The following is a 24,697-nucleotide window of genomic DNA, read 5'->3' as shown; positions in this document are numbered from 1 at the left end:
ATATAATCGTTATGGTCAAAGCAAAAAAATATTCTGCTGTATGTACATACCATAGTACCATGAGTGGCTGCCATTTCTTTCTCCTGGTAGACTGAGAAAGAACAACATTCACAGGCCCTGCTCATATAGGCAGTTGCAGAAATCTATATGTGGTGTTTCTTACCAAAGGACATCACCAAAGTGTCTGCAGGGCACGCCCCGATGTTTATATCATGCACAGCCCTAGGAACAGAGGCCTGGTTGAGAGACTGGAAGCTGTCAGCATGGAGGCCACAAGAACCAGTCAATTAACTTGACAGGAATTGCCCACTGTCAGATGCAGGGAAGACTCTAGGGAACTAGACACACCTGTTCCTGACACGGGGGCTGGAGGCTGGGATGTGATGCATCCAGACACGAGGACCATAGCTGGCAGGCTGCTGAGGAAAGCCTGAGCAGGAACTCTTTTGGACAGACCTGAACCCACATGTGACTCTAGAACAGAGAGGAGGAAGAAAAGCAGCTTGTAACACTCATTTTTCTCTGATATTCTTTTCAAGCATCCCCTTCCTAAGAGATGTGATTTTTTTTTTCTTAAATGAATAGACTATCTCCAAAGGCATCTGCCAGCTATCTCATTAGTTACACATCATGAGAAATAGGTTTGGGAGTCCTGGACTAGGGTCTCCAAGATACAGGTGACTTAGGCAGGTGATGGGATCAAAGCTCATCGAGGTGGGCATACACTGTAGAACAGGCACAGGCACCCCAGCTTGTGGATGTTGGTGAGCACGAGCAACCTCAGTAGCCCACACACATAGGTACTAACTGCACTAGAGCAAACAAAGGCCGAGGGGGGGGGGCTGGCAGCTGCTTCTAACAGGGAATGAGTGGGGACAGGAATACCTTTTAGATGGCATCAAGGCAATTTTGTTCCTAGCAGTGATGCTCCTCTGTTCTAGCCAACTCTCCCTCACCCTTAGGAAATGCCTAAGACAGTTTACTTAGAAGTGACTTCAGTTGGCTCCCAGTTTTGGAAGTTCCAGTATAAGGATTGACTGAGGCAGCACACAGGCAGGAGTATATAGCAAAGCAAACCTTTCATACCACATGGGAAAGACTCAGGGGTAAGTGACCCACAGTCTCTTATAAGCGCTTATCCCCAGTGAAATTTCCACTAGGTTCAAATTGCTAAATATTCCACCTCCTTCCAATGGTGCCACACTGGAGACCAACCCCTAAATAAGTACACAGGTCTCTGGGAGGCATTCAATATCCAAACTGTAACACTCTTCTTGCTACTCAGAGCAACCATAGTAGCACCACAGAAGCACACATATATCAGAAAAAAACCAAAACTTTGCAGCAAAACACTTGGGATTTTGTTTTTCAATACTATTTCATAGGGGAGATAACTCACTTGGTAACCTGAGTTTAATCTCCAGGACCCCTGTAATAAAATCCAGAAATGAGCCAGGTAGTGGTAGTGCACACTTTTAATCCCAGCACTCGGGAGATAGAAGCAAGTGGATCTCTGCAAATTCAAAGTCAGCCTGAGCTACAGAGAGAGTTTCAGGATAGCCAGGGCTACACAAAGAAACCCCGTTTCAAAAAAAATAAATAAACAAATAAACAAAACCCAGGAATAATAGTGTATGCTTGTAATTCCATCACTAGGAAGACAGAGACAGGCAGCTTCCCTAGGGCTTGTTTCCCAGCCAGCCTAGACTTCTTGGTAAGTTTCAGGCCAGTGAGACAGCCTGGGTAGCTCCTAAGGACTGAAACCCAAGGTTGTCCTCTGGCCTCCATATACACACACAATGGTAGCAATAAGGGCAAATCTAAAAAGAGGTGACGATGGCTGTTTTATAATCAAAAAGTATTGCGCTAAAAGGGGAAGATGTGAGGCTGATAGAAGTGGTTTCATTACTACCTCCTTTCCTTTATCCCAGCAAGGAGAAAGGTGACCAAACTTGCAGAAAGACCCTTGGCTCTTCACTCCCACCCCAACTTCTAAAGTGTGGCACAGCAGTGCTCTGACATGGCTCTGTGGCATGGAAACCTCATAGAGGAGGCAGGTTAAGCTAAAGCATTTCATTGTCAACACAATGCACTGAGCACATTCAAAGCAGCTCTACTGTAGTTACCCCTCAAACCCTGAGCCTGTCTCGTACCAAGGCATAGTATTACCTAGTCAGGACAGGTGCTTAAAACAGAAGATGTAGGTGCTGGAGAGATGGCTGGTGCACTTCCAGAAGACCCAAGTTTGGTTCCCAGAATCCATGTTGAGTAACTCACGACTGCCTCTAACTCCAGCTCCAAGGGACCTAGTGTCCTCTTGTCCCTCAAACAAATACACACACATGTACATTAATAAAACTTAAAAGAAGGTATATTTTGTAGTCTGGTTTTAGATACCAAATACATGTGCACTTTCCTCTTTAAAATTTCTTTGAAATTTCTAGGATGTGACCTTGTCTGTCATTTGCAGGGACATTAGGTCCTACAGTCAGAAGTGATCTGTTTGGTGGGTTTATAATGGAATTCTGGTTGACTCTCAAGATGGTCTATTCATGAATGGGGTTCTACAGTTGTAACATTGAAGAACTTTCATAGAGATTAGCCACTTAGAAACTGGTGGGAAGAGTAATAACAGTGTTCCTCTGAGGAACTGTGACACTGATGCCTGAAACAAAGACCATGAAGAATGGTTATTGGCCTTAACTGCCTTATTTTCAGTTGGGGGCAGCTATTTTTATGTATGCCTGAAAGTAGACTGTTTCAGAATTCCTTTTTTAAAAACCAGGCGTTCTTTATAAAGAATTCCAGGTGTTCAGCTACGAAAACTAACTCCCTACTGCTTCTGCTGTTGTTATCAGTTCATGAGCGTGTGGCCAGAGTGTGATGGTGTGACACCCACAGACATGCGTCACCCACCTGCCCACTCTGCACTGCCAGGCTAACTATGTCCTCTTCTAACTAGATGATAAAGCCAAGGTTGGAGACGTCATCGCAATGCAGGCCTCCCTTAAAGACCACAGACCCCACACAGGCAGTCATGGTGTTCCCCAGGAGAGAGCTAGAGCACCAATGGTTCTTCCCATTGTTCCTCTCCAGGGCCCCTGAGATCATCCTTGGTTTGCCATTCTGTGAGGCTATTGACATGTGGTCCCTTGGTTGTGTCATTGCTGAGCTGTTCCTGGGCTGGCCGTTATATCCAGGAGCTTCCGAATATGATCAGGTAGGTCTGGGTGACACAAGAATTCGCTGTGTGGCTTCATTCTCCATCCAGACAATCCTAGATTACCATTTCGCTTAGACTCTGGCCTCTGATATTCTTAAGGGCTGATTTACTGTCTCTCTTGCCTGGCTTCCTCTTATCTCCCCACTGTGTGTGTGTGTGTGTGTGTGTGTGTGTGTGTGTGTGTGTGTCTGTCTGTCTGTCTGTCTGTCTGTCTGTCTGTCTGTTTCTTGGCTCCTTTGTTTTCTTATCTCATCTCTCCACCCTGTGTATGTGTGTGTGTGTGTTTCTTTGCTCCTTTTTTTCCTCTAAAACTAATAATTCCATTTTTTCTCAAAGCCGCTAGAGTCATCAGTATACCATATGTACAGTGACAGGAAAAGCCCCGACCTCTTTCTCATTTTTTCTTGCAGATTCGGTATATTTCACAAACACAGGGTTTGCCAGCGGAATATTTATTAAGTGCAGGGACAAAGACAACTAGGTTTTTCAACCGTGACACCGACTCTCCATATCCTTTATGGAGGCTAAAGGTAGGAAAAACACCCCTCCATTCCACTCTGGTGGCCCAATAGTGAAGAAAGAAGGAAAGACAAAAATGAGCTTTTGAAATTTTCAAATTGATAGCTTTAATTTGACCAGCAAGATGGGAATGTAGAATATAGTTGTGAATGCAAGGTGTGGTTGGATCTGAATGTTTGAAAGATCTGTTCCTTTGGCCTCCTGCTGCCTGAGAGGCTGTATCCCCTGGAAAGACTGCTGGATTTATAGGACGTGATCCCTGGTGACTAATTTGTGCTAGGTAGATGAAGCTGCCATACCTCACCTTTAGGGAGCTCACTGTCCATGGGGGGATAGGACTAATGCCCCAAGCTCTGGGCTACCAAATGGAGTGTCTTCCTCTTGGGGGGAAAGAATGTGAGAAACACAAGTGATCCAAGTGAGCCAAGGAAAAGCTAGGCCAGGGGCCAAGCTGAGAAAGAATATTTGTACTGGGCCCTGTAGGGTACAGAGGGAATTTCCTAGTATAGACTGGTTGACATTGCCCAGGCAATGAAAGCAGCCTAAGCAATGCAAATGTTACAAGCCCTTGGGATGAAGGCTGATCTGATTCATCCGGGCCCTGCTGGACACCATGAACTCTTGGTGATTTTACCTTAATGGAAACATATTTTGCTTTTACTTTAACTTGTGTCTCATAATTAAAATTAACATACTTTTCCTGGGAAGGAAAAAGTAAAAACAGACCTTAAGTATGTTGTATGTTCATTTTTTTGCAGTAGGTTTAATTTTAGTGGGTTTGGTTTGGTTTGGTTTTGACAGGATCCAACCAAATCCTAATAAAGTTTAAAGATAATACATACTTTCAAAAAGTTGGGATTTGGGCTGGAGAGATGGCTCAGTGGTTAAGAGCATTGCCTGCTCTTCCAAAGGTCCTGAGTTCAATTCCCAGCAACCACATGGTGGCTCACAACCATCTGTAATGAGGTCTGGTGCCCTCTTCTGGCCTTCAGGCATACACACAGAAAGAATATCATATACATAATAAATAAATAAATAAATAAATAAATAAATAAATAAATAAATAAATAAATTAAATAAATAAATGTTGGGATTTGGAAGTTAAGCAGGTGCTCAGGCTATGAACAGATCTCCTGACATTCAATAATTATGGCAGTGAGTTGTCAAGGTCAGGTCCAGTAAGAAGTCTGTAGACAGAAGAAGAGCCCAGGTTGGGGGTAGGAGATGACTACTTCTGTGTTTACCAGGAAACTGGTTCTTTGAGTTCAGCTGCTCTTAGGGATTGGGCTGCTTTGAGTGTGCGTGCCTACAGCCAGAATAAATTACCTTAGATCCATGAATGAGTCCAAATCCCATGCCAAGTCGCCGCGGTGGGTTCCCAGCCAGTAGTGTATTGAGGGTCTTTGGGGGAGCAGCACAGAGCACAGGCTCTGCAAACAGGTGCCACTTGTTGGCCAGGGGCTCTGATAGGTCCCCGGAGCTATGTATTCTTGTGTTCCCATATATCGTAGTAGGGAATAGCAGTCATCCTAATGGTCATGGTTATAAAGAGCATTTAGTAAGTTAACGTGCCTTGAAACAGCTAGGAGCTGTAGGCATAAGGGAGTGTTGAGTAAAATAAAAATTTAAAGCATGTCAGGAAGGACGCTGGTCTTCCACAGTGAAATCTTAACCGTCAGCTTACGGGAAGCTGCAGGGCATGAGGTGTTGCTTTCCTGCTCTCTTCAGGATCTTTGGTAGCTGTGTCAGAGTAGGAAGGAAGATGAGATGTAGTGTGGATGGAGAGAGCAGAGCCCAAGTCTCCCTTCCCTATAAGGTGAGGAAAAGACCCTGGGGGGAAGCAGGAGCTCGAGCACTTGAGATGTAGTGACTAAGAGATGCTGTCTTACCAGGTTTTCCTTTTCTAAACAGACACCAGATGACCATGAAGCTGAGACGGGGATTAAGTCAAAAGAAGCAAGAAAGTACATTTTTAACTGTTTGGATGATATGGCCCAGGTAAGCTCTATGGATGTGTGTGCAGTACAGCACTTTAAAATAGACGCCTTCAGGGCAGGGTTTGGTGCTGTCTTTACTCCCAGAACTCAGTCTCTGTGAGTCTGAGGCTACATGGTGAGTTCAAGACAGCTAGAGCTAAGTAGAAAGACCCTGTCTTAAAAAAAAAAAAAAAAAAAAAAAAGCCGGGCGGTGGTGGCGCACACCTTTAATCCCAGCACTCGGGAGGCAGAGGCAGGTGGGTGTCTGTGAGTTTGAGGCCAGCCTGATCTACAAGAGCTAGTTCCAGGACAGGCTCCAAAGCTACAGAGAAACCCACCTCAAAAAACCAAAATCAATCAATCAATAAAAACCCACCAGCAGTGAGATTTATTCAACAGCAGGATAGAGTAGAAGCCCCCACTACCCTACTTCATTGACTTTACTTTTGAACAATGTATGCCAGAGTTAGTAAAAAACTGAGCTCAGGAGTCCTCCTGAAGAAAGGGAGGAGGGGTTGTACAAGCCAGGTTGGTAGGGGGAGGACTCAGGGGTAGGGGGCAGGGGTCAAGGCCAAGACAAAGGAGCCCACAGAGACTGCTGACCTGAGTTTGTAGGAGCTCACCAATTCTGGACCTGCATGGGACTGACCTAGGCTCTCTACTTATGTGTAGCTTGGTCTGTTTGTGGAGTTCCTAGCAGTGGGATCCGTCCCTGGTGCTTGACCTGGTGTTTGGGAACCCAGTCCCCATGGTGGATTTTCTTGCCCAACCTTGATGCAGGGGGAGGAGTTTGGTCCTGTTTCAGCTGGATGTGCCCTACTTTGCTGATTCCCATGAGAGGCCTGCCTCTTTCTGAATGGAGTGGAGGAGTAGATGGGCTATGAGCAGCTTAGAAGGGAACAGGAGGAGAGGAGAGAGAGGAAACTGTGGTTGGTATGTAAAATACATGGAAAAAAAATTAGAAAGGAAGGAAAGAAGGAAGGATAGCTCCATTGTAATGGCCAGCTGCCACGGACCGTCCCTCTCGGAGACCACCACCCACGGGGGACCAAGGTGAAGGATAGGATAGTCAGGATACGATGCAAGGGAAATGACAGACAGACACACTGTGTAGTGAAAATCTGCTGCAACTTTACTTCTGCAAAGCTTCAGTTTTTGTACAAAACAGATCAAAGAACTTGGCAGGTGCATTACATCACCCCACTCAGGGTTCCAGACATAAATCAAGATTAAGCATAACCAAAATAGAGCTTCTTCTACGTGCTCCTTTCTACGTGTTCCCCCTTCCGTGCTCAAGATGTTGGCAAGGACTTTTAGTTTTTGTTTTGTCTTTTAGAACTCTGTCTCACACCATTATTTACTTTCTACTGTGGGAGACTAGTTCTCAGGGTCCTGTGTTTAGCTTTCCATCTATATAGTTTTTATTCTTTGCTCCATATCCCCTAATAGTTTTCTCACTTTCTCATGATAGTTCCTATACCAATATATTAAAACTAGTCTCATGTTATCAATAATTTCCTTTCTTTCCTTCTTACTATAAAGACTCCAGGGCTTCTGAGATCTAGCTAATCTTTTCATAAAGGGGAATTTTCTCTAACTCTCCTTTTCTCTCTAAATCTGATTCACTATGACGATCTGATTCACTATGACGATTCCCTCGTAACATTTTAACTTTAGCCGCTTCTGTTTCATAAATAATAAAGTTTCCCAGGCTCATGTGGCATGGGGCATACTTCAGTTCCTCAAGGACTGCTTTATTGAACAGTGGAGCCAAGCCAAGGACGTACTTTGATCTCTTGGTAAGCGGTCAGCTGCAAACAGGAAAATTAAGAAATACAGAGAAAGATCAGGCAAGGTGTCAGGAGTGCTCGCTCTCAGGGCCATCTCCAGATACGAGATTTGCCTAGGGCATCAGGTCCTCTCTGGACTGCTGATTGCCAGGGGGACCACCTGGGGCTTCGCTCCAAGAAGCTCTAACCCCAATCCTTCAGCAGGCAAAAGCCAGCGCAGAGGCATTTTGTCACTACACGGCAGTCACTGCTGTGGACGTGGCAGCCAGCCTTACTAATGTGGTGCTAAAAGGGCCTGAACCCATGGCCCTGCATGTGCTAGGCAGGCATTCACTGCCGAGCTGAGAGGTCCAGCCCATTGCTGTGTTGGAGTTGATGCCCTTGGTTCAGTGTGTCAATTTATAGGGCCTCTATAACAAGACAGAGTGAATTGGAGGGCTTAAGACAACACCCATGTATTCTCTCATAGTTCTGGAGGCTAAAAGTGTATGGTGTCAGTGTCCTCAGAACCACAGTCCTTTGGAAGGCGCTAGAGAACCCCACCCATATGCCTGGCTGCTCGTGGCTCCTAGCAGCCTCGGATTCCTTCCCTGCAACTGCATCCCCCTAACCCTTACCCTCGGCCGGCTCTTATCCCTGTGTCATCTCTGGTCTCAGTGTCAGGTCTCTTCTCCTATAAAAGCACTGGTTATTGGATTTAGGACCATCCTAATCCAGTATGGCCTCGTCTTAACTTGATTATATCTGCAAAGACCCTATTTCCAAACAGGGTCACATTTATAGCTTCCACAGATCAGGACTTGAATGTAAGCTTTTAGGGGAATCCAATTCAGACCACTCAGTCACTGTCAGCTCACGAGCAGAGGCTTTTTCTTACCTTTGTGTCAGAGATAATTCCAGATCACTAGGTGTTTTTAGTTAGAGACTAGTCCAAACTCAGAGCAACCCAGAATGAGTTTTCTATTCAAATACTGAGAAATGAAGTCGTAGCACACCTCTTAGCAACGATGAGTGCAGCCAGAGCCTCTGCTTCTGAGGAGAGTACCCTTGTCAGTTGATTAGTAGCTTAAATGGTCTGCGAAAACTGGAATTGCTTCCCAGAGCCCCTCTTGAAAAAAAAAAAAATAGAAAGCACCACGAAGCAAGCCTTTTAAAGGCCATACTAGTATAGACCTGGCATTGGGAGAAGAGTCCTGTGTCCAGGTACACCTCCTTGGCCGGAAGTGACTGCGGGGGACACAGAAACTAAAATCTTTCTGGTCCCAATTCAGGGGCTATGAGAAGGGAGATGTCATGAAGGTGAAGGAAGAGGGAACCCAGGCTCTTTCTCCCTCCACGGTTGGATGAACTTTTTTCTATCTTCTATGCTATATCTTAGAAATTCTGAGGTAGGGGTGTGTGTATTTCTTTGTCATTATTTGATTGTAGTAAAACATACAGCATAAAGTTTCTCATCTTAGCCTTTTTTAAACATAAAGTTCAGGAGTATTTGTTATGCAATCAGTCTCCAGAACCTTTCATCCTGTGGTTATTTTAATAAGGTGTGACAAAAGCTGCATTTTTCTTGGCCAGTTAAAACAGAAGCAGTTTTGTGCCTTATCACTGGGATATATTTACAAGTATCGACCGTTGTAGCGTCTTTCTGCCCCCACCGCTACCTGGTGCCTGACTGCCTCGGCCATTCTGTTCTTACAGCATAAGAAACCATGACCTACAGACAGTGGCAGCACACAAGACCATGGCTTCCACTAGGGCCATCTACCCTCTGGCAGCTGAGATGGGCTTGAGATCGAAGGAGGTTATAGGGTATACTCTGGCTCTTACGCCCCTGTCCCTGTTTGCTTCCAGGTGAACATGACAACAGATTTGGAAGGGAGTGACATGTTGGTAGAGAAGGCAGACCGACGGGAATTCATTGACCTATTAAAGAAGATGCTGACCATAGATGCTGATAAGAGGATCACTCCCATCGAAACTCTGAACCACCCCTTTGTCACAATGACACACCTGCTCGACTTTCCCCATAGTACACAGTGAGTGTCCCGCTTTGTCCTTTGTACCGGGGCAGCACTCTGAAGGCCCAGATAGTAAAGACTTCAGGCTTTCTGGCCCTCTGGTTTCTGCTGCTGCAGTGCAGTACAGTTGCAGTTGAAAGCAATTGTGATCCATTACATAAGCAAAGCTGGGGATCCGTGTTCCCAGAAAGCACTTAGAAAACTTATAAGGGCTATATTGGACCTAAGATTGCAGTTGTAGCAAAAGGAGGAAACATGGGAGACCTTGGGACCTTGGGTATCAGTGCACAAAGGAAGAAGTACACAAAACAACAGTGCCCTGAAGCAGTCTAGCATCAGTACCAAAGTGAGTCCCAAAGCTGTCCCGGAGTGACCTGGTCTAGTCTGTTTGGATTTGTCCATTTCCTTGCTTGCTATAAGTTGTTAGCAGGTGCTGGGGTACACTGAGCTATGGTCTTCAGAGAAGAAGGTATAAAACAATGGCTGTTACCACGGAAGAAAGGAGGTGCAATGAGGCAGTGTAACAAGGAGCTGACTCAGCAGGCCAGAAGACCCACGAGTGTAACCTCTGAAGGGCGAGGAAGAAGATGGATGTGAGCAGTCAGGGCATTGCCTGCGTGAACTCTCCAGCATGACTAAACACTGGGACCCTGAGTGACATGCCGAGGCCACGGAAGTAAGCTTGAGAAAGCCATGCCAAAGGAGGATTTTGTCTTTTATTATCAAAAGCACATTAAAAGACTTAGAAGCAGACGAAATGGCTGGTTAGATTTGTGTTGAATACAGACCTAACTGCTAACATATCAGTAATCTAGAAAAAAAAATAATGTCTGTAATATCTTACAACGGGGAGGGTGCTGGTAACTTAGTGACAGCCATTTTCAAGCAGAAACTTGTTGAGCAGATTGAAGATACGTGCAAGCAGAGTAGTGGGTGGCAGCCTTACAGAGTGTGAGGCTGTGGAACAGGAGGGAGGACGCAGAGGTGTGTCCAGAGGGACAAGAGGAAAGCTTCTGAAGAGTGGGGAAACCTAAGCAAATACTAATGGGAAGAGCCTGGTAGCAAGCAAGAGGTTCAAGGGAAAAGATAGCCTGTGGTCAGTTTCTTCTGAGCCAGTGTTTAAGCTGAGGGGAGAGGTGGGCCCTGCCACTAAAAGATGGCGGGAGAAAGGTAGGGATGTCTGCGAGGTTCACTGAATAGCAGAGGAAAGTTGGGGGAGTTCCTGTCAGACAGCTTTTGTCTCTGAAATAGATGATGAGGCCGCCTGTTACGAACAAGATGAGTGAAGGCTTTACCATTGGAGAACGCTGTGATGATTGTAGCTGGAGCGGTGGCTCAGGATAAAGCATTAGCCACACAGATGTGAGCACTGGGGTTGGGAACCAGGCGGTCTGCCTATAATCCCAGAGCTCAAGAGGCGAAGATAGAGGATCCCGGGGGCAAGCTGGTTAGCTAGACTACTTGAAGAGTAGTCAAGAAAGGCACTCAGGGGAGCTAGAGAGGTGGCGCAGTAGTTAAGAGCCCTTCTGCTCTTTAGACAACCTGGGTTCAAGTCCCTGCACCCACATGGTAACTCATAACTGTCTATAACTTTTGTCTCAAGAGATCCAGTGCTTGCTTCTGGCCTCCCCAGGCACCAGACAGCATATAGTGCACAGACAAACACACAGCAAAACACCTATACGCATAAAAAATTTTAATTAAAAAAAAAAGACCCTTGGGGGCTAGAGAGGTGGTTCAACAATTAAGAGCACTTACTTCTCTTGCAGAGGACCTGGGCTGAGCTCCCAGAATCCACATCAGATCTACAACGATCTGTAACTCCAGCTCCAGGGGATCCAATGCCCTGTGGCCTCTTCGGGCACACACAATGCACATACATTCATGCATGTACACACACACACACATACATATAAATAAAAATAAATAAATATTTTTAAGAATTAAAAAGAGAAGATACTGTGTCAACGTCTGGCCTTCATATATACACACATATACAAACATACACATGCTCATACATACATATGCAAAATAGAATGTTAAGAAAGAAAGAAATTATGAAAGAGGGGAAGGGAGAGAGGAGAGAAACAGAGAGTAGGTAACTGGAGCAGAAGGTGACAGCAAACCAGAGAAATACAGGAGGAAGCTGGGTGTGGTGGAATAGATCTGTAATCTCAACACTTGGAAGGCTGAGGAAGAGGGAAGAAGGTAGGAAGAGCTTTGAGCATTTGAGTCTGAGCATGAACTGATGTTATAAGTGACCGTCCTACTCAAAGGCGTAGAGGAAACAGTTGAGTTTGTCCAGTTGAGCTGCTGCCAGGCTGTTAAGAGAAAAAGACAAACGGATGAGGAAGTTGATGATGCTGGTGATATGGTAATTATAATCCCAAATGGAAGCTGTGGAAGGTTCACCTGAGGGGAAGGAAATTCATTAGATTCCAATGAATTGTGCCCTCTGGTCAACTCTAAAGATAGTTCTGATAATAGTTATAGTTAAGTGCAGCAGATGGGTGGAGAATGAGGTCAAGGAAACAGGATGCTTGCCCTTGAGACTTAATAGTCCAGTCTGAGGGCCCAAAGAAGGAGTGGTGAGGTGGAAAACAAGGTCCTGAGGCAGGAAGTGTAGGTGTTTGACAGGTCATCTGTGTGGCCACTGAAGTATTCCTGGGTGGTCAGAAAATAGCTTGGAGTGGAGACCACTCTGGTGGCTCAGTTCTCTGTGAATGAGAAAGAGAGGAAGGAGGTCTTTTGTGGATGGGAAATGGGTTATATCACCTCAGCCTGAACCCTGAGGTGCCTGGGGCATGAAAGCATAGATTCCCATCCTTGCATTTCTGCTGGGAAAGTAGTGTGCTCCCCAAAGCGGTGGTTCCCACAGGTCCCTAGGACTGCTGAGAGAAGAGCCTGGAGACAGATGTTCTCAGCCCATAGTCACCAGTACTGTGACCAAAATTAGAGTGGACTGAGTCTCCAGGCTGGACCCAACCTTTCCTAGCCTGACAAGTGGGCTGCAGCCTCCTGAAGTGTGTCTTCTATGTCAGTTCTTTTCCATAGCAGTCAGTGAAGGAAGTCAACTTGCACTGCAAGACCCAGACGATAGCTCTAATTCAGGGCACGCGTGGAACAGCCAAGTTCCAGTGTAAAGAAGGACCCTGCACCCAGCCCTTCCAAATTATAACACCTGTGCCTTTCTCAATAGCAGGAGGCAGTTAAGGAAGTCTCAGTCTATCCCACAAAGCCAGCGTTCTATCTTTAGGAATAAAGCTAAATGATGGGGAAACAGTGAAGTGGGGGATCGGGGAGGCAGATTCTTCAGAGAGCTCCTATTGGCCATCTTAAGCCAGTGAAACAGTCACCCCAAAAAACTTGGGGGTTAGATGAGCAGGTCCCTATTCTTTGTGTTCAGTAAGGGAGCATCCATAGAGTTTCACTAAGGAGCCATGACAATTTAGAACTTGGAAGGTCAGCCTAAAAAAGAAAGACAGGCCATCCCTGGGTCTATGTGAGAGTGGGTTGACTCTTTGTGGGTTCTTAGAAGACCATGAAGAACAAGCTTGCAGGCCTGTGGACCCTTGGGGCTGGGCCTAAGCTGCTCTAACATAAGGTTTTGCAGGTGAAAGCAAAAGCACTCGTCTCTCTCCAGCCAGGTTCTAGTGTGCGCATGGTTAAAGCCAGTCTTCTTGTAAACTGACCCAAAGTAGAAGTGCTCGTCTCATCCTAACAGTCAAGATCAACCCATTGCAGTGAGGAAACTCTAGTCTGGAGACAAGCATTGAGCCATCACAAAATCACTGAGTGCTTTAAATACGTTCCAAAAAGAATGCATGCAGCATGATTTCATTGTCTTTGCTCAGGATGAAAGCGCTCAGCAGTACTTGAGGTGCGCACCAGAAGCTGTGGTGGGCATGGCGTTGTTTACCAGTGGATATGGTTTCTCTTCTTTCTAGACCTTCGGTTTGTTTGCTATGCATTGTGTATCGAGCAGCCAGTGTGATAGTCATTAACTTAGAAAGAAGTAGCAATCTCTAGGTCATGTGCATGTTCAGTTTCTGAAATTTGGGAGGTATCTTTCTTAAAAAGCATATTCTGGGATAGCCTACAAATACCTGTTTAGTCCAAAATAGAACAGACCTGTAGTTTATATTCAGTTATTTCAATAGACATTTTAAATTGTAGATTAAATGCGGCTTTATCCTGAGCATTAGCGCTTGAGGAGAGTGAAGCTAACAGAAGAGGTAGTGTGTTAGGAGCAGAGTATGGAGCAGGACGCGGTGGGTGTTCAGGAGCCGGAAGGGTCAAGGCCACCAGCGGCCTTTACACTGTGCCTACACTGCTTTAATACTTTGTTGTTAGGGGTTTGGTTTTGATTCACCAAGACAGTGAAGGAAGAAAAGGGGGAAAGAGTTCTACTTCATGAAACTAGACAAGAATTACACACAGAGACGAAAGGAAGGATTAAGGAAGCTAGGAATGTGTATGTGAGGGAGAGGTGGAGGTAGGAGTGAATTGCTAGTCAGTAATTCTCTTTCAGGCAAATTATCTGTCCTAAACATATGGCTTTACTTATAAAATTGAGACAATGATCATAATTCTGTCTTGTGGGTGGTGTAAGACTGAAATGGAGATTGCAGCACATACCACTGCTCTCAGTGAAAATTAGTAATCATTATTTTCATTGCTTGGCCGGTTCCAGTGAAGCCAACCGGCTGCCTAAATTCATGACCCTGGGTGGGAGAATTACTTGGCTGACCTTTAGATGGTGCAAGTAGCCGAGGGTCGCTAGAAGGGGGTGGGGCGTGATTTGGGGGTAGACAAGTTGGCTCTAAGGAAGGTGGAAGGAGGTTGTAGCAGCTCCTTGATATCCTTGGTTGGAGAGTCATCTTGTTGAGTGAGAACGACACTGATGATGAGCAGTGCAGTTGGAGGTGGAAAAGTAACGGAGGAAGATAAAATGCAGCATGTCTGTGATATGGGGAACCTGTCCATCCAGGATGGGGGAAGGGCAACGAGACAGTGGGGACTTCTCTCACACAGTGCTGACAGTTCCATGGGCAGACATTGAGAAGGCCAGGATTTTGAAGCCAAAGAAAGCTACAGCGTTGCTTTGTTTTGCTGGATTAACCATTCTCTCCTTTTCTCACTGTTTTCTCTCCTTTCCTTCAATTTACCCCATCTCACCCTCTTTCTTGTCCCGTGTCTCTGCCTCTACCTTTTGCATAAACAGTGTCAAATCTTGTTTCCAAAACATGGAGATTTGCAAGCGCCGGGTGAATATGTATGACACAGTGAACCAGAGCAAAACACCATTCATCACGCACGTGGCCCCCAGCACATCCACCAACTTGACTATGACCTTTAACAACCAGCTGACCACTGTCCACAACCAGGTGAGTGGCAGACACCAGGGGAAGATGGGCAGGGCTGTCACTGTGGGCATCAGGACTCAGGCTTTCCCTACCAGACCCGGGCAGCTTTCCCAGTGTTATCCTTTAAGGTCTGTAAGCTGAAGTACTTGCTTCCTTGGTTAGTTTTTTCAGAGGTCACAGGGCTCTCTGTTCTGACTCCTGCTTCCTGAGATGGTACCTCTTCCCGTTCTCCTCTGAGCTGAGGTGGAAATGGAGCCTGCTAAAAAGTTCTAGCACCAGCATGAGTCCCTCCCCGCACCCCTGTGTCCATATGGTCTTTATTCAGCAGCAGTAAAACCTGTCCATTCTCTAAGCCATAGAAAAGCCAGCTCTTGGGTCTGTCACCAGAATCCTAGCATTACCCAAGGGATACAGGAAGTTGAGGTTTCCTTCACACAGATCCCCGACCTTCTGCAGGTTGGAAGACTCAGCAACATAGAATGTTTGAAATACAGATGAGGCTCAGGAAATAGGTACCGAATGAAGAATCTCTCCACCCTAATTCACCCGCCTCCAGAATCTGAGACTTGAACTGTTACTCCCATCTTCCAATCTCATGAGTTCCCCAAAGAAGTATTCTCAGACATTTCAGTCTTAGTATCAACCTGTAATGATGATGGTGTTCCTGTGTGTTGTTGTCTCTTGTGCACAAGCACATACACACACCTTCAGAGAAGAGAAATAAATACGTAAAGCTAATGTGTGAATGCCACCACCTGTGTGTCTACTTTTAGTTGGCAGGTCCTGTCACTGATGATTCCCTGACCCCTGATCAGCCCTCTTCCCTTTCACCTTGCTGTTCCTCTTAACTTGACTTCCAGTTTCTAGCACTTCCTCTGCTCAGACTCAGCGCCGTCTGGAATCTGCTGCCCCCTGGAGGCCGTCAGTGTTTTTGGTGCTGTCTGCCAGCCTTGAGGTTAAGGCTTTTTTGCATCTAGGGCTTCTCAACCAGCGGTCACTAAGGTTTTCTTCATTACCCTGAGGCTTGCTTTTCCCATAAGTCTCCTTAGTAGACTCTTGATTCTAACTCCCTAACCTCAAATCCTCTGTCCCCATCTGTCTCTTCCTTCCATTACCAAAGGATCTAAGAAGGCTCACGGGAAAAGGAACCCCTCTGATCATGTGTCAGGGGTCATGTGAATCCCCCTGCCCCACCAGCCTTTCTGTGGATATATTCATAGGCTTGAGACTGGAGATCCCTGACCATATCAGAAAAGGTCACCTCCATGTTTCCTGTGCTAGGACACCCATACCCATTCCAAAGAATATCACCAAAACTGAAAAACACAAAGGCAGGTCCCAAATAAGAACACCTCTGTTTTCCATGGCTCTGAGACCCGCAAAGCTGGCCAGGTCAGACTAAAGTAGAAAAGGCCATTAACTTAGTGTAATGGTGGTGGCCTGAGCACTGGGGAAATGAAATGCTGCCCTACAAAAGCATGATCCTGAGAACAAATTCTCCATCATCTGAGCTTTGAATTGTTGTCAGAAAAGCAAGTTCTTCCCATTATAACCCAGATTTAAGCTCTAAGGCATGCTTTCCCTCCCCTGATAACGTTACTGACAGTAAACATTTATTGTGTCAGACTTTCTTCAGCATGGCATCATTCAGTCTTCCCAGCATTCATGTGCAATAGGTATTATCATTGGCAGTTTAGAGGCAGAAACGGAGGCACAAGGCAATTAGTCCTCTTCCTAAGGCTGCCTGCTGGTACATATGAGATAGGGTTGGCCTTTGACGCCAGCAGTCTGTATCAGGGTCTGCATGCACTCTTGAAACACATGCGCTGATGAATCCTGTGGGGGTCCCCAGATACTTTTCTAGATGGTATCGCTCTCTAAGTCCAACAAGACTTCTTTTTTTCATTAGTGACCCAGTGCTGTGTTCCTTCTCTGAGCTCCTTGGAGTTTTTCTACTCATTCTAAACATTCAGAAGTTTAGAAGCAAGAAAATACATCTACAGTTCTGTTTTAGTGGAAGGACATGGAACTAGTTCTGTGTTGCTCTTAACATATATCCAGCAGATATATAGGATCTTTTCCAAGTGCTCAGTATGCCATAATTTTTATATACATTGAAAAACTGTTAGTAGCCAGGTGGTGATGGTGTACTCAGGATGCAGAAACAGGCGGATCTCTGAGTTTGAGGCCAGCCTCGTCTACAGAGCAAGTTCCAGGACAGCTAGGGATATACAGAGAAACCTTGTCTCAAAAAAAAAAAAAATAAATAAAACAAAACTGTTAGTAACATATTGAAGGGAAAGACCTCCCCTGGGTGTTCTTGGCTTAATCCATAGGTTTAGCCACTTTACTAACTTTTCCAAGGTATCTCATTTTAGGGCATATCCTTCTCCCAAGAATTTCAACTGGGCTTACAGGTTAGACTCACATCCTGGTCTTACAGATGTCAAACTGTAAGATGTTTAAACATCTAGAATCACTTGGCCCATCTTTGCAACATAGGTTTCCAGTGAACTTGCTTTGTCTTCTCATTTGTCTTTGTTAGCCAGGATAGCTCTCAGCAGTCCTCGCTGCCTCTCACAGACAGGTGCGATCGCTCTGTCAGAACCTCGGAGGACAGAGTAAAAGTCTCTCTCACCTTCACACACACTTCCACCAGCTGATCCATAGCAGCATTGGAAACTGAGGGAAACTGTCAGCTGCTGCTGCTCACACTGGGGACTGGTGATCCTGTCAGGATCTGCGTCTCACTTTTCTTTCCTTGAGTCTACAAAGAGCTCGTCATCTCCATGGTGAAACTTGAGCTAAAAGAGGTCCAGATTCAGGCTACACACATGAAGGCCATGTAAGGCAGGCAAGCAGAGGACCACAAGTAGAGCCCAGGCCCTTCCCCCAAGCAGGCATCAGTCAGGATGCTGACTACACTGCCCAGCACATTGTGGCGGAAGTTGAGCCACACAACCACAGATTTCTGTACACGTGCACCATCAGGGAAGGCTCCAATTCGAAGCCCTCATACCGGCTGGCCCTAAAGCACAAAGGCTAAGAGTTCTCTCTGAGTTTTTTCAGAGGATTCCTATGAGATGAATAGCCTATGCTCATAGAAAGCTAAGAAAACAGCAAGTAGATTAATCTGTCCCAAAGAAAAGGGTAGATGACATTTATCAAGGAAGATAACTGAGGGTCTATAGAAAGGAAAAAGTACTGAGCCAAGATGCATACACCACATTCATGAGGCCACTGCTGGAATTTATGAGCAGATGATTAAGTGCAGAACAGGGTGCTGATGTGCAAAGTGGTCTTTAAGAGAGAATAATCCAAGGCTAGAGAGATGGCCTCTTTCAGATGACCTGGGTTCAATTCCTAGACCTACATTGTGTCTCATAATCATAATCATCTGTAACTCCAGTTTCAGGATCCACAATGCCCTTTTCTGGCTCTGTGGACACTAGGCACACACATGGTACACAGATAGATAGATGATAGATAGATAGATAGATAGATAGATAGATAGATAGATAGATAGATAGATAGACACATACACATGCAATACACCCATACACAATTTTTAAAATTAAAAGAGAGAGAATGATCCTGTGCCCAAGAATTAAAAGAGAAGTAGAGGGCAAGCTGTCACTAATCAGGCACTTAAAGGTCCGAGGTGGGCACCGGAGAACAAATGAGCAAAGCCAGTGGTCCTAGGGATATTTGGAAAGCAGAGGCATCAGAACAGTGACTGATTGGAGGCTGGGACAATGCAGTCAAATGGGGAGACATTAGTGCCATGGCCTCAAGCAGGGGACCTTCAGGGCCTGAGCAGCCAGGGAAAATAAAGGTGTGGGGAAGACTGGAGATGGGTGTTATGTCGTTAGTACATAGAAACTGGCTCCTATGTGTGCACATGTGTCCACCCCCCCATACTTCCAGGAGGCATGGCGTGGAATGCTGAACCTGCATACACAGTTAAAATATGCAGCTCAAGATCTAATTAAGTGTATCATAGGAGTTTGTAATCATTTTCAAATAAATTTATTATCTTGTACTAAAATTCAGCACAAAATTTAAGCATAACAAATTGTGCAGGGCTAAAGATGTAGCTCGGTAGTAGACTTGCCTAGAGCAGTCAGGGCTCTGGGTTTGTTTGATTTCCCCAGCACCACAAAATAAAAAAAAGGAAAACAAGACTTTGACCTTTTTATGAAATTTGACCTTCTCTTGAAATTCTCTTTACATGTGTGTCCAGTATTTACTTACAGTCCACCTCCTCCTTATCCCATAGCTCTTACAATCTCTAGAGCAGTGGTTTTCAACCTTCCTAATGCTTTGACCCTTTAATACAGTTCCTCATGTTGTAACAGGAACTTCCAACCATAAAATTATTTTGTTGCTACTTCATAACTGTAATTTTGCTAGTGTTACGAATTGCAATATAAATATCTGATATGCAGGCTATCTGATATGTGACTCCCAAAGGGATCGTAACTCACAGGTTGAGAACCTCTCTTCTACAGCACAGCTCCTAGACCATGTTCAGTCTGAAGCCATTGCTAACCTCTGCCTCTCTTTGCTAAGGAGAGAATATAAGCATTCCCAACAGAGAGTTTGCTTTCCTTCTACAGCTTTGTTTCTGTTGGAAGTTCTGTTTCCAAAGATAGATCCAGATGTTTGCCATGTGCTGCTTCTACAGTAGCTGTGTCCTACAGCAGGCCAAGGGTAGCTGCAGGCAGCACTGTCTTTAGTTACGAGCAAGAATCTCCTTCCAGGACTCTGCCTAGGCTTCCCTTCTGGTGCGTGGGCTTCTGTCCTGAGACCTGTTTATCCAGGACCCTGTTTGTCCTCCCAAGTATAGACTACCTGGATCCAAGGGGAGGAGAGGATGAGCAAAGGTGGAGCCTCGCTGGGACAAGGAGAAGAAAGACAGGCTCGGCTTTTCCCACCCTCCCATATCATATCCCACTGTAGAATCCAAGGAACACAAAGGCTCTCAACCCAAACCTGGCCTTCTGGGATGAAGCAGACTTTAATTAAACAATGTTTTTATTTTTTTATTGTTTATTTTTTTCCCCTGGTGGAGAGGAGTGATTAGGAGCTCATACAGCCCTAGCTAGCCTCAAAGTCACTACCGTAGTATTAAGATAACCTTAAGCTTCTGATCCTTCTGCCTCAGCCTCTTGAGTGCAGAGATTGCAAAATAGATACAAGATTGCCATAGCTGTTTTTATGCAGTGCTAGGCATTGAACCCAGGGTTTCATGCATGCTAGACTAGCACTCTACTAACTGACCTACATCCCCACACCCTCGAGCAAAAGTTTTCTAGACTAAGTTAGCTTTTCAGTAGTGAGCTGTGTGGGTCTCACAAATGTGAGAATGCAGGTGCCTGCCTTCCTCTGAGGCATTCAGCTGGAGTCCTGCCCTTCTTTTTGCTTTTTTGCTCTTGATTTATGTTAGCTCTCCTTTAAATTCATTTATTTGATTTAGATTTGTGTCTCCCAACCTACCACCTCCCTCATTTTTTATTTTTGTTTATTTTTGTTTAATCCCCATCATTCCTTTAGGCTCCCACCTCCACCAGTGCCACTCTTTCCTTAGCCAATCCCGAAGTCTCCATACTAAACTACCAATCTACACTCTACCAGCCCTCAGCGGCATCCATGGCCGCAGTGGCCCAGCGGAGCATGCCCCTGCAGACGGGAACAGCCCAGATTTGTGCCCGGCCAGACCCCTTCCAGCAAGCTCTCATCGTGTGTCCCCCTGGCTTCCAAGGTAAGGCCGACCTGGTTCTTGCAGGACCACCTCTAGGGTTCTCACCCTACTGCTTCCTGGGATGCCCACTGTCAGGGAGAAAGCCCTCCTGCTTCCGTTCATAGGAACGCTAGTGTCACTGACGGTGGAGGCTGCTCTCCCAGCGCTGCCAGCCTAGAAACAATGCACCTTGCGCTCCAGCACCAAGTCCATTTGTTGTTGTTCTCAGCACCTGCCAGAAGCTGTGGCCCTGGCCAGCTGCCTGTGAAGAGGCGCATTGTCTGGTTCCATTGTTATGCTGATGTCAGCTCCAGCTTCCCTTGCGTGAAATGCTCTCTGAACGTTATCTGTAGAAAATTGCCAGTCTCTGACAGCCAGCATAGGCCCACTTCATGTGGAGAATAGAAATTTGTCTGAAAAGTGCCTCCCTGGGCCTCCTCCCCTTTGGCCTCGATCCCAGAGCTTCTTTCCTGTGGACATTAAGCAGTTAGAGATGACTGTGTACCTCATCATACTTCACACGGAAAGCTCAAGAACAGAGTTCTGCAAAGCGCCCACGTGAGCATGTACACCAGTGCTCGGGTTCCATCTGTACAGTCCAGAGAGAGCCCGCCGCTGTCCCCCCGTCCTTTGCTGTGACACTCAGCCGTTGCTTTCCTCTTGTGGCTTATCATTTTATCTGTCCTGTTTTGGACCTCACATAGTTTAACTTTGGAGAGGTGTGTTTGTGGGGAGTAGGAGACTACATTAAGTTAGCAGCTAAAAGGAAAGTATCCCATAGCTGAGCATTAAAGCTAACTCAGTGGCTAGGAGAGGTCTCTTCATCCTTCAGTCATTCACCTCCCTCCTGTCCCTCACCCATGTACTAAACAGGCCTGCAGGCCTCTCCCTCCAAGCATGCCGGCTACTCAGTGCGGATGGAAAATGCTGTTCCCATCGTCACTCAAGCTCCAGGAGCTCAGCCTCTTCAGATTCAACCAGGTCTGCTTGCTCAGGTAATTCTCTTCTGTATTGCTCATATTCCCATTGTCCATGTCAATGCTTTTCCAAAAGACATGTATCTCTACTGACTCCCTCCCTGGTAATGAGGTAGGAGCTCCCAGGCAGTGGAATATGTCAGTAATATTCTAAATGATCCCTGAGTGAATTACCTCCCTAAGTATCTAGTGACAATTCCAAGAAGAGATTTAGATACAGAGAGTCTAGGGAAATTAGTATTTTACCTTTGCAAAGCAAATCATCGAGGAGACCTGGGTTTTAATCCTAAATCTGCTAGTAATTCTCAGTGACCTAAGGCAAGTCAGTTAACATCTCTTTGCCTCCAATTTCTTTCTTGTAAAATAGAAGTAGTTCTTATAGCCAAAGCCCTGGAGATTATCCCTTCATTTTTAGAGCTGAAAAAAAAAGGCGACTTGCAGAAGCTATGGACTGGAACCTTCCTTTCAATCCATAAAGGTGTTCTAACTGTGGAATGAGATCACAAAGATGAAAAATGATGGGAAATATGTAACGAGTTTATAGTAACAGTGCTGGTGCAATACCAGAAGTCAGTCCTGAAAGACACTCGAACTCTGATACAATTGTACTGTTTTTAATGCCACGCACTTTACAGTTAATTTCTTTAATCCCACAATACAGAAAGATACCTATCTCTACTTGGGACAAGTAAGGAAACTGAAACAGGGATTTGCTCAGAGCCATACAGCAGCTAGGCAGGGTGGCACAAAGTCTGTCCTACCAGTACTCCGCGGGCTGAGGCAGGAGAATTGTGAGTTCAAGGCCATGCTAGACTACATCGTGAGTCTAGGCCATCCTACACTACACAGTGAGACCCTGTCTCAGAACAAAAGCATTACACAACAGCAAGATGTCAGAACCAGGACACACTCTAGACATGACTAGACATGACCCGAATGTCCGTATTTTCCTACTGTCTTAGACCACTTCCTATCTAGGATGCCTTGACCTGTTAGTGTCAACTTTACTTTTAAATAAGGTAGCTTCCTAAACGGTTTGTTTATAGAAGTGATTTCTATGTAGAAAATAGTTTATAGATAGTCGATTGCATAGGTCTGTTCTTGGCTCTCTTGTAGTCCATTGGCCTCTAAATATCCAGTCTTCATCATAACATCTGTGTCTTGATATCTGGTAGGGAATGCCCTGGTCTTTTCTAGTTCTGGTTCTTTTCTTTTCCATACCCACTTCACCATCATTTCTACATAAGAATGTTGGTAACAAAACAACAACAACAAGCAACTAACTATCAGGTAAGAAAGATAGCTCAGCAGTTAGAGCACTGGCTGCTCCTCCAGAGGCCCTGGGCTCAAAAACCAGCACCCACATGGTGGCTCACAACCCTCTATAACTCTAGTTCTAGGGGATCTTGTGACTCCCTCTTATGGCTTCTGCGGGCACAAGATACACACATAGTGCACAGAAATGCATGCAGGCAAAACAGTCATATACATAAAAATAAATAATAAATATTTTACAGTTTTGTTGCTGTTGATTTTATTAGTTATACTTGTACTCATTTGCTTTCAGTCTATAGGAATAGAACTGATTTGGGTCATCAAGCTAGCCTTCTGTTTTTATGAATTCCTTTTGGTTGCAGATAATAGTTTTGTTTCTTGCTCTTCAATCCTTGCACTTTTTCCTATTGCTCAAATATCCTGGGCTGAATAGAGCAGTAAATCATGTTTAATAACAGGTGAAATCAGGGAAATTGTTGTAGCTATTTCCTACTAGGCATTGTATTTCTTCTAACTATTTAATGGAGATAGTTTGTCATGTTTTAATTTTTTTGTTTTTTTTTTCTGAGATAGGTCAATTTTTAAATAAATTTTGTATATGTCAAATATACTTTCTCATCTATTTGGATAACCATATAATTTTGTTCCCTAATCTGTTTATGTAGCAAGTTACATTAATAGATTTTGTAGTGTTAAATCACCCTTATATTTATGAGATAAACTCTGATCATGTTGTGCTTGATATGATGACATGCTTTTTGAGCTGTTTGCAACTACTGTGATTAGTATTTTTGAGTCAGTGTTCATGAATGAGAAATGACACATGATTTCCCTTTCTTAAGGAACCCTTATCTAATTTGAATTCACAGTGGCTACAAACAGTCCCCTACAAACTTGGATATTGCCACCTCTTCTGTGTTCTGGAATGGTTAAGATTGATACTAACCACCTTTGCATCTCTTTATTCTTAATCTAAACTAACACTGCTTAAGTGACAGCCAGCCCCATCGATTGGTGACACACAAAGCTGTGCTTGCCTTGTCGAAAGGGTGTTAACAGAGGACCAGTGTTTAAAATGGGCTTGTCCCTTCCTCTTTACAGTCCTTTTAACTTCCTTTATTGTTGTTGTTGCATAGTTCTTTGGTGAGGAGTTCAAAAAAGGCCACTATAAATCAAAGAAGAGCTACATAAAGATCAGCTCAGGCCAAGACATTTGTTCACCCTTTATCTGAGTGTCAGAAGCCCAAACCAGCCTCCCAGTGAGCCCAGAATCTGTAGATTTCCCTGTGTACTTTCCAAAGTAATTACAGACCCTTTTTTGTATTTGCACACTGAATCCAAATACACTAGTAGTGAGCTCTGTTAGAAATACTAAGCATGGCTTGCTAGCTAACAGGGGCATTCCTCATCGTTCAGTGGAGTAGAACCAACAGGCTCAGCATTTCTGAATTCGTCCCAGTCCTTTAATCAGAGTGGGGAAGAGTCCTGCCCTCTGCTCTCATGAAAAGAGCCTAGTGTTGTAAAGCTTCACATTGGTTTAACCTAAATCTGTGATTGGAAAAGTGGACAACAGCAAAAAATATATGTGTATAGCATTTTAATTGTTATATGATACTTTAATATAGTGTTTATAAAAGGAACTATTAGAAGCAACTTGAGTATTCCTCACCCAGGGATCTGTTGACTCTACAGGTGTGTAGACTGGGACAGCACATGCCTGCTAACACGGATATAGGAGACCTGTGTGTCCACATGCAAAGACTTCGAAGGCACATTTCTTATTTAAAACATGCACAGCTAGCAACACAGGAGT

The 24,697-nt window shown here is 44.9% G+C and overlaps 1 protein-coding gene across 5 annotated transcripts in view; it reads left to right on the top strand.

The window, feature by feature from the left end:
* The window catches only part of Hipk2 (homeodomain interacting protein kinase 2), a 193,168-nt gene that overhangs the window by 131,506 nt on the left and 36,965 nt on the right, over positions 1-24,697 (top strand). For 3 of the 5 annotated variants that reach the window (XM_050147929.1, XM_050147928.1, XM_050147930.1), the window contains exons 3-9: positions 3,097-3,220; positions 3,634-3,753; positions 5,654-5,740; positions 9,357-9,541; positions 14,748-14,910; positions 20,446-20,653; positions 21,506-21,627. In XM_050147929.1, the coding sequence (XP_050003886.1) occupies positions 3,097-3,220; positions 3,634-3,753; positions 5,654-5,740; positions 9,357-9,541; positions 14,748-14,910; positions 20,446-20,653; positions 21,506-21,627 (1,009 nt within the window). The remainder of the gene's footprint in view (positions 1-3,096; positions 3,221-3,633; positions 3,754-5,653; positions 5,741-9,356; positions 9,542-14,747; positions 14,911-20,445; positions 20,654-21,505; positions 21,628-24,697) is intronic. The other 2 variants (XM_050147932.1, XM_050147931.1) reach the window with 1 other exon arrangement.

The sequence above is a fragment of the Alexandromys fortis genome, unplaced genomic scaffold, assembly GCF_014885135.2.
Source record: "Alexandromys fortis isolate MF-2015 unplaced genomic scaffold, M_Fortis_MF-2015_v1.1 scaffold_57, whole genome shotgun sequence".
NCBI lineage: Eukaryota > Metazoa > Chordata > Mammalia > Rodentia > Cricetidae > Alexandromys > Alexandromys fortis.
The sequence above is the reverse complement of the archived record's forward strand: the minus strand, read 5'-3'. Positions and strand labels throughout refer to the sequence as shown.